This window comes from Pteropus alecto, unplaced genomic scaffold (assembly GCF_000325575.1).
Source record: "Pteropus alecto unplaced genomic scaffold, ASM32557v1 scaffold135, whole genome shotgun sequence".
Lineage (NCBI taxonomy): Eukaryota > Metazoa > Chordata > Mammalia > Chiroptera > Pteropodidae > Pteropus > Pteropus alecto.
In genome coordinates, this window is record NW_006438076.1 from 5,182,815 (window position 1) to 5,192,070 (window position 9,256).

At 62.3% G+C, this 9,256-nt stretch overlaps 2 protein-coding genes across 4 annotated transcripts in view; both read right to left on the reverse strand.

The window, feature by feature from the left end:
• The window catches only part of GP1BB (glycoprotein Ib platelet subunit beta), a 1,278-nt gene extending 785 nt beyond the window's left edge, over nucleotides 1-493 (reverse strand). The window contains 2 exon segments of the mRNA XM_025049200.1: nucleotides 2-73; nucleotides 350-493. Coding sequence (XP_024904968.1) covers nucleotides 2-73; nucleotides 350-359 — 82 coding nt within the window. The 5' untranslated portion in view covers nucleotides 360-493.
• Nucleotides 494-617: 124 nt separating this feature from the next.
• SEPT5 (septin 5) lies at nucleotides 618-9,250 on the reverse strand. Of its 3 annotated transcripts, none has more exons than XM_006915239.2 (12): nucleotides 9,196-9,250; nucleotides 9,048-9,058; nucleotides 4,470-4,566; nucleotides 4,276-4,362; nucleotides 3,884-4,007; nucleotides 3,643-3,777; nucleotides 3,370-3,487; nucleotides 3,135-3,236; nucleotides 2,319-2,415; nucleotides 2,096-2,231; nucleotides 1,747-1,849; nucleotides 618-1,632 (listed from the first exon to the last, which is right to left on the reverse strand). In XM_006915239.2, exons 1-12 carry the CDS (start codon nucleotides 9,236-9,238, stop codon nucleotides 1,576-1,578), a joined length of 1,110 nt encoding a protein of 369 aa, XP_006915301.1. In that variant the 5' UTR covers nucleotides 9,239-9,250; the 3' UTR covers nucleotides 618-1,575. The 3 variants fall into 3 exon arrangements, with proteins under 3 accessions (XP_006915301.1, XP_015447469.1, XP_006915300.1); XM_015591983.1 differs by having other exon boundaries at nucleotides 9,048-9,061; XM_006915238.3 differs by lacking the exons at nucleotides 9,048-9,058; nucleotides 9,196-9,250 and adding an exon at nucleotides 5,201-8,988.
• Between the last annotated feature and the right edge of the window lie 6 nt (nucleotides 9,251-9,256).

Here is a 9,256-nt window from a genome sequence, read left to right on the forward strand (position 1 = left end):
GCGGGGCAGCCCGAGGCCGGGCGGCTCGGCGGCGCGAGCAGCAAGAGCAACAGGCTCAGCGCCCCGCGCGGCCCTGGAAGGGAAGCGCCGCGGTGAGCCCGGCAGCCTGCAGGGCATGGGGGTGAGGGGGTCCCTCAGCACTTGGAGCGCCAGGCCTGCTCCCGCCTCGGAGGCCTGGGCTCCCCATTGTCCGCAAACCTCGCCACCCCCACTACCCCGCACACTGGCTGGAAGTCCCCTCGAAGCCTAAACTAAATCTCTCCCTTCTGCAGCCGAAAAGACCGGACGGAGCGCCTCCCAACTGGACTCTGTTCAGGGGGCGGCCCGGCCTGGCCCGCCACAGACTCACCAGAGCCCATGGCGAGAGGATGGCGGCCCGGCTTGCTCTGGAGCGGGAGGAGTTGGTCAGAGAACCAGGCGAAAGGCCACTCCGCCTTTTCCAGGCCCCGCGCTCCGGGGTACACCGACCACAGCGCAGCCGCCCCGCCAGAAATAACCCCAAGCCTGCCCGGACAGGCGCTGCGGCCGCAGATAGAATTATCACCAGGGCCCGCGCCGCCCGCACTTCCGCTCCCACTCGCTCCTAGGGCCACAAGTAGCACTCAGACACCTGCTGCGACGTTTACCAACATTGTTCTGTCACCAGGACAGGACACGGCATTCACAACTGAATTGGAAAAGGGGGCTCGGGGAAGGGTTCATGCCAGTGGAGGGATGGAGGTGGAGCAAGGGCTAGGGAACTCAGGGCAACAGTGCTGCTGGGGAGAAGGGACCTCCAGTGCCAGACAGGGAATGCAGTCTAGGCCTGGGGTTTGCCAGGGCATGGCCAACCGCACTGCTCCTGGAGCTCTCCAAAGGCGACAGCCCTGGGGGTGGGGCGGGGCCTATCACAGGCATACCAGCCACAGGCATCCCAGCCCCAGCCAACCTTGCCTATAGCCAGCTGGCCTCCTTAGGTCTGGAGCCTTAGTGTTTCTGCAGCCCCACGTGCCTGCTGACCTACTGGTGAGGAAGGAAGACAGAACCTGGCCCACGTCCACACAACGTGAGGTCTCAGCATATGTTGGGCGGCCAGCAGGAGCAGGGAAAATGGGCTCCTAAGTCCACGCTGCAGCACTGGGGTAGGGGAATAGGTCCAAGACCCTGGGGATCTGCTCCCCTATTCTGCCTTGGTTTACAGGCCTGCCTGAGTAGGGACTAGAGTCTGAGTATGACCTTCTGTATGACTTGGAGAGATCTCAAAAGTCACAGCTCAACCTAGTTCCTGCTCCCCCAAGGCCAGAGGGGGCTTCGTTGTGGGGGCTGTTGCCCAGGCCCCATGGAAGGAGATACAAATGAGAGGAGGGGCTGATGCTGAGAATAAATTAGGATTGGCTGGGGGTTGTGACCCTGAGTCTCTGGGTCAGGTCAGGAACAGTCTGGGTCTAGGCCATTCTGGGATTGGGGTTGCATCCAGGCCTGTCGGAGATCCAGATGAATCCAGGGTCAAGTCCAGGCTGGTCAGGGTCCAGGGGTGGGAAGGGCCAGCCCAGAAACTGGCAGTATATCCATGGCAGTGGTGGGGCTGAGGTGGGGTCACTGGTCCTGCATTTGCTGCTTCATCTTCTGCAGCATCTCCTGCATGCGCCTCAGCTGGGGTTGGGGGGCAGGAACAATGGAGGGTGGGGTGAGAAATGAGATGAAAGCGGCCTAGCATGATTTCCACCCATCCCCCAGCCCCTACTCCTCCCCTGCCACTTTACCAACCTCCTCATCCTTCATCCTGATGAGCTTCTCTGTCTCAGCGTCAGGGGTGGGGAGTGGCAGGATGGGGATGGGGCTCTCCATGCGGCTGTCCTGGGTCAATTTGCTGCAGGGTGGTAGACAAGAGGGACAATGCTGCTGGGAGGTCTGGCTGACCTCTCCACTGTCGAGGCTGCCCACCTGAGCTCCCACACCTTTGGGCTGGCTCTGGGGAGACAAGGTGCTGGGAAGCCGATCTGGGGACTGGGGCAAGGTTCGAGTTTGGGTGGACAGCCAGGACCACATTTGGTTATGGAAACATGGCTGGAGCACGAGATGCAGGTCCAGGTTTGGGGCAGGCAGGGTGGTATACCTGGTCATCTGCTGGATGCAGTGCGCACGGTAGTTCTCATAGTGCACGTCGCAAGTCACGTCCTTGAGATCATGCATGTGTGTGCGGATAAGCATGTTGCGCAGCTTCACGAAGTCGCAGTGTGCCTGGTTCTCCACTGCAGGGCAAGAAAAGGTGGTGGGTGGGGCCCCGGCCCAGGGGAGCCCTCCTACCCCTCATGCCCATGCCTCATGCTTGGACTCACCCTCTACGATGCCCCAGGGGTACAGTCGCCCCCGGACCCGCTGTCCCTTGGCCTCCACCACCGTGTTGCTGCCAATAACCGCGAAGGGTGCACTCTCCTGGGGATGAGTAGGTATAAGAGCTCGCGCCCAGTTAGTGTGGGTTAGTGGTTGGAGAGGGGCATGGGCACTCAGCTCCTGGCCAGCCAGCCCCCTCCAACAATACTGTCAATGATCTCTCCCCAAAGACATCCTGGTGTCACCCCACTTCTGGCCTCTCTGCTATAGACTGAGGCCAGAGCTGGTGCAGCTTACACCCTAAGGCCTCTGACCGGCTGAGCCTATGCCTCCTAGTGATGCCCCTGCTGACTCTGGTTGGGGCCAAGGGCCTGCCTGACCCTGCTCCTTGCCTGGTGGCCACCTGTCCCCTGGCTTGGGCTTGGTCCTAATCACTCTAGCTGCTGGGGCACCCAAAGCTACCCCCACCCTCTGGAGCACAGAATTCTGACAGCCAGGGCATGCACAGCTCCATGGCCATTTGCTGAGCCCTTTTGCTGGTGACCCATGAGGAGACTGAGGTACTAAGTCAGGGTTGGGGGGGTGAAGCCTTTTGGGTCCTGGCAAGTGCTCCATGACTCGCTAAACACGTGGGGCCCAAATACACAATCTAGGCAGGGACATGGGCAACCCCAGCCCTCTCAACCTAGGCGAAGGGGCTCTACTGCTCAGAGTAAAGACCCCTAGCTCCAACAGGTCAGACCTGGGCCCTCCGCCCTCTTCCAAGCCCCATGTGAACTAGCCTCCAGCTCCCTACCCCCACCACTGGGCTGCATGCTCACCTTCAGTTCCCGATCCTGCTGCTTGAAGTCTTCGTCCTCGTCCGAGTCACACTCAGGGAACTGGTACACGTGAATCCCAAACTTGTCAATCTCCTCCCGGATCTGTGGTGGGGCAGGGCTGTCAGAGTCAGGGCTGGCCAGGTCCCCTGGGCCAGGTTTGGTGGTGCCCGGGGTCAGCACACCTGATGCTCTTAGCCCGAGTCCTGAGCCAGGCCCTACTGCAACGCAGGCTCACCCGCTCCTTCAGCTTCCGGATCTCGCCAGGGACCAGACAGTCAGCTTTGGCAATGAGGGGCACGATGTTCACCTTCTCGTGCAGAGCCTTCATGAAACCCACGTCCACTGGTCGGAGCCTGGAGGGGCAGCTGCGGTGGTGAGGGGCTGGTAGGGGTGACAGTGGGGCAGGGAGCGGGTAGGGGAAGGCTCAGGGAGGGGGTGTCTGTGGAGGCATGGGTGGGGCTCGGCTCCACGGAGGGGGATGGCCCCTAACCCCAGGACAGTCACGCACCCGTGCCCGAAGGGAGAGATGAAGTACAGGCAGCAATGCACCCGGTTGTCCTGGATGTTCTTGCGGTTGAGGCCACTCTCATCGCGGAAATACTGCTCAAACTGCTGGTCCACGTAGTCAGTGATAGGCTTCCAGCTGTGGGCACGGGGTGCATGAGGTGGGCTGTGAGGGTGGCCCACCAGCCCCAGGGGAGGCTTGGTTGGCTTGAGCAGGGACTGTGCCCCAGCCAGGCCTTCCTCACCACTCAGAGTTGTTGACAGCGTCCCCGAAGCCTGGAGTATCCACAATGGTGAGCTTCAGCTTGACGCCCTTCTCTTCTATGTCCACCGTGTGCTTCAGGATCTCGACCGTCTGGCTGATGCGCTCTTCAGGAAAGGGGATGTCGCTTGGAGGGGCCTCCCTGACCCTTACCCCCCACCTTGGGCAGTCAGAACCAGGACCCTGTTCTCATCCATCCTAGTGTTTTGGCCCTGGCCACAAGGCCTATGGTCTGGGCCATTCCTCCTGGACCCTGGACAGGAGAACCATGCTGTGGGGAGAGAGGAACAGGGCTGAACCTGGAAGGGCACCCGTTGAGGGGTCGCACATGAGGGAATGGTGAACCAGAGCCAGGGCAGTGACAGGTCCACTTACCCTCGGCGCTGAGCAGCTTCCGGTCCTTGTACAGGTCAGTCAGGAAGAGGCTGTGGACCAGTGTAGACTTCCCCAAGCCCGACTCACCTACCCACAGATACGGTGAAGGAGTCAGGTTAGGTCTGAGGACCCCACAACAGAGGCTGGCCAGCCAGTGGCCCCAACCACCCCACCTGGGAGCTTGGCCTACTCACCTGCCACCATGAGTGTGAAATCGAAGCCCTTCTTCACTGACTTCCGATGCACCTGGTTGGGCAGTGTGGCAAAGCCCACGTACTGCTTGTCAATATCCTGGGGGCAGGGGCAGGGCTGTCAGGGGTACGCTGGGGCTCCTGGGCAGCCCCAAGCCCTGTCCCCCACCCAGCTCAAGCAAAAGTAGAGCATATCAATGGCAGAAAGGGGGTGAGGGCCTGTGGGCAAAGGCCTGGAGGTGGGAGGGCAGGTCAGGGGTTTGGCTGGTGCAGGCACCCTTGTCCCAGCTTCAGCGAGGGGCTTTGCAGGGACCCAAGACTGTGTCTATGTGTGTGTGTATATGGAGTGGGAGATGTCAGGCCTCAGCAGACACAGGCAGTGTCCTTCCTTGGGGGGTAGATAGAAGGCACAAAAATGGAGACCCTTCAGACATGCTCCTCTCTTCACAGGCGGGAGAAGCCCAGGCCTCTGTACTCACCCCTCCCTAGTGTACCAGGGGGTGGGAGGCCCCATGTGGCTCGGATCCAGCCGCGGGGGTGGCTGGCTGCGACAATGGTGGAGCAGGGGCTATTTATAGACAGCAGCGCTGAGCCTCCCCCTGCCGTTGGGGTCCCAGGCCCATCCCCTGTGGACCCTGACCCTGCTGGCCGCTGTCACATCCCAGAGCCCTGGGACCTAGCCCCAGCGGGCGCACACACACTGACCTACATTCCACTCCCTTCTCCACACACACCTTGAGCCGCCTTTGGGCCTGGGTCCGTGGCGACAGCAGCTGCTCCACCAGGCGGTCCTGGGGTGCCGCCAGAGAATCCATCGCAGCGACCCCCCAGACCCTGACTGCACCTTGGGACCCCAGATCGGGTCAGGCCGACAGGGGCCCTGTGTCCTGAGGGACTTAGGCGCTACTCCCTCGAAGCCCTGTTCTCGCTCCCGTTTTAGGGGCACGGGAACTGAGGCCCAGAGAGGGGACGTGGACCACCCGGGGTGCCGCTGACCCCGAAGGCCGTGTGAGCCATCTCTCTGCCTCTGCGGACCCGCCCTGAGCCGCGCGGCGTCACAGCCACTGCCGGCCGCGCTCTGCACGCGAACCAGAGGCGGGGCTCCGCGCAGAGACCGCCTCGCTCGCTCTGTCGCCGGGAAACGGTCGCCTGGAAATTGGGCCGCGGGAGGAGCCACCGGAAAGCTGCCGCAGAGGGCAGGGCTGAGTACAGCACGAAGGGGACGCCGCGCAGTGAGGACAGGGAGCCCCGCTACCGGACCCGCAGCCACAATCCAGGCGTCGGGACAACAGAGGTGGAGAGGTGGGCGGGAAGGCCATTGCATCGCTCCCCACCAAAAGTGCGGCACGGCTTCCGCTCGCTGGAGGGCGCCGGAGGATGCTCCTGGGCCACAAGCGCACCCACGCGGGACCGGCTCATGCACCCCGCTCTCTCCGCGGACTCGGCGAAAACCGCCCGCGGTGTCACGGCGCCCCAACTACTCAGGGACACATCCCTCCCGGCACTGCCCCCTACCCTCTGCTTGGGGCTGACCTGCTCCCTCCTCTTTGTGCGTGTGCATGTGTGTTTGTATGTTTGGGGATTCTTAACTGGCGTGGCCCGCAAGACCACATGGTGGAACCGGGCAAAGGCAGGGCTCACCTTCCACGTGAATCAGAGCCCACCTCCACAGCCTGGACCTGCCCCCACCCCCAGGCCCAAGGAGACTTGGAGCAGGGAGAGGAACATGAGAGTACTAGCCGCCTACCCCCGCTCTACCTCAGGAAATTTGGAAGCTGTGGCCAGCATGTCACTCCACAAACCTGATAGCCACTCACGGGCTGCGCTGCCCCATCTGTCTCTCCAGGCAGACCCTGACAGCAGAGGTGGAGGTGTATGGCATGGGCCCCTGTGGGCATTCCCTCTGAGCTTCTCCACCTGCTCTGACCAACAGAATTAGGCACATGGGGACTGGCGAGCTCCAGTCAGCTCAGCCCTAACCCCCATGTAGCCACTCCAGGGTCCACAGTGGTCTCCTGAGCCACCAAACCCTTACCATTCTCCCTAGTACCCTACCAGAATCTAAAAACGCCAGCGCCAGGTGGGCTGGAGGGGAGGTCTGGCAAGGAGCTGGGTGGGGTATGAAGAGATGTGCCCCCTAGACAGTGTGTCAGCAGGGACAGGCGGCCCCCTAACTCTCCCCCATCCGTCCCTGCTTGAAGAGCCTCTGTCCCCTTGTCTAAGCTCGTGGTACTGCTTTGGGGCCCAGAGGCCACTGGCACCTGAGGAGGAGGGGTGGGCCCACAGCGGGAACAGGAGAGCCTTTCATCCTGGAGGAGAGTGTGGAGAGCAGAGGGAAGCCACTGGGGCCCCAGATCTCCCAGCTAGGACCCCAGGCCTCGCCCTGAAAAAGCCTCTTTACTAGCTCCAGCCCTCTATCATGCTGACCTACAGGAAGCCTCTGGGCTGAGTCCCACTCTGCCTCCACCGTGGGCCCATTTTAGACATGGCCCTCAGCCCAGCACCCACCCAAAAGGCTGACATTTCAGGCCCAGGGCAGCTCCAGGAAGACAGACCTGGACCTGGGCCTCAAGCTGAGCGAGAGCCTCAGCACTCCACAGCCTGGTGTCTAACAGAGTCTGTCACTCCCAGACTGACTCAGTTTCCCCTTTGGTAAGGCACAGCCTCTGGGGAGGCCCACGTCAGGAAGGTGAGTCTCACTCCCAGCTCCCCACATGCCTGCCCCATCATCAGACTGTGTCTAGACAGGGCCGGTGAACTCCATGAGGGAGCCTCAAGGAAGGGACCCTGCCACCCCACCCCCTTCCTCTGGTCCTGAAGCACAACAAATTTCCCTCAGGGCTTCCCAAGCCCTAGACACAGCTGCGCCCACCTCCTCCTGGAGCCTGAGACTCTCGAGGCATTTCCATTCTTAGAATCACCCGTCAGCTCTAGAAGCAGCCAACAGAGCCCCCATAACTGTCTGAGACTGGGTGGGGGTTGGAGGAGGACACACAGAAGGCCGCCAGAGCCCTCCCCACTGCCTGAGATGAGGCAGAAGCAAAGAGGGCCACCAGAGTTCCCTCAGCCCCTTCCACAGCCCGTGTGGACAGGCGGAAGCTCAGTAACACCAACAATGGTAACAGTGAAGCCACAATGCTCCCTCCAGACCCGCAGGAGCCTTCCCCAAACACCGGGCTCTCTGGCCCTGCTCCTGGGGCTCCTCTGCTTATACAGTGCCCTCTCCCTCAGGTTCTAGGGGCTGAAGATGGGTGAGGCTGGCTCCCAGCTGACCTTGAATGCAGGGCAGACTCAGGCCTGCAGGGGCTCATACCTCAGCAGGAGGGGTCCCTGGGTGGTGCTGGGCAGCAACTGCCCAGCCCAGCGATTCCAAGTGCGTGCAGGCCCAGGAGAAGCCGTGGGGTCTGGTCTCCCAGGCCTTTTCTCTCTCTCTCTCCCTCAAACAATAGCCTGGCTGCACGTGTCTCTGCATCTCAGGCATTGTCTGACCCACTGGTGATGGAAAGGCAGTTCCTGGCTTGGGCTCTCTGGGGAGCCCCTCACTGGCAGGGTGAGGTTGATGAGGTCCCACCCCAAGAGCCTCACTTGTCCCAAGGTGGGGTGCGTATCGGCCAGGAGATAGGCACTAGGCAGCCAGTGATTCCAGGCCCCCACCCCACCTGCTGGGCTGTACCTGGCCTGCCTGCCACACCCTGGGCTAGTACTTCAGGGTTCCACCCAGAATCTACCCCATGTATGATCCCCCTTTCACCGATGGCACCCTGGTGCCAGAGTTGGGCCCTTCTTTTCTCCCCTAAACATGGCTGTTCTCAAGCCAGTGAGGCCCCAGCAGGGTTGCTCCACAGTTTCCAGCCCACCTGATTACCCAACCCCACCCCACTTTCGGGGTCTCCATCTCTGTTTAACCCTGACCTCATCTGGGTTTCACAGTGGGTGCCCAGGCCAGCCTCCTGTTGGGTCCTGCATTCCTGGAGGCTGGGGACCAAACCAGCCCCTTTGGGTGGCCACAAGCCTATCTGTACTCACTAGGATGGAAGACCCATGCTGGGCTTGGGGATGACTCAGACCAGGCCCTGGAGGCTCCTAGTCTGGGGAAGAGACCTGGCCCACTCGAATTGGTGTGTGAGGAGAGGGGGCATAAGATGCAGAGTGGGGTAGGGTGGGCAGAGGCTCCCTTGTGGGGCTTCTAGGGTCTCTGTGCAGCTGGTGGACACAGACCCCTCCCCCAGCCTGTGGCCTGCCAGAACCAGTGGCCTCACTCAGGACCCTCAGCACACCGCCTAAAGCCAGGTCAGCACGCAGACGCTGCCTCTGGACCAGTGAGAGAGGGGCACTCGGCTTGTACCCCATCATGGGAGGGGCGCACGCCCCTGCTATGATGGTCAGAGGCCAGGCCCCCATGCCATGGCGCCCACTCCTCCTGTCTGCATTCTCAGACAGGGCAGCACTGCCCAGGCTGACAATCGGTTATCGCGACAGGGCGGGGTGACGGCCGGCGGGGGCGGGGTCGCGCCTGGGCGCTGGCGGCGTCGGTGCTACAAAGGGTGACAGCCGGCTGGCTGAGCGGCGGAGCGCACGTACCTGCTTGTCCTCTGCTGGGTCAGGGTCGGGATCCGGTCGGGGTCCGGGTCCGGGCGGGTCCAGGCCGGCGGGTGGGGGAGAAACGGAGAGACACAGTGAGAGGCGGGCGGGCGGCGGGGACAAAGGCGCGGGCGGGCGCCGAGCTCACCTGGAGTCGCCAGCTTGCTCTTGTACCGCAGGCCTGTGCTCATGGTGGCCGCCAGCCGGGG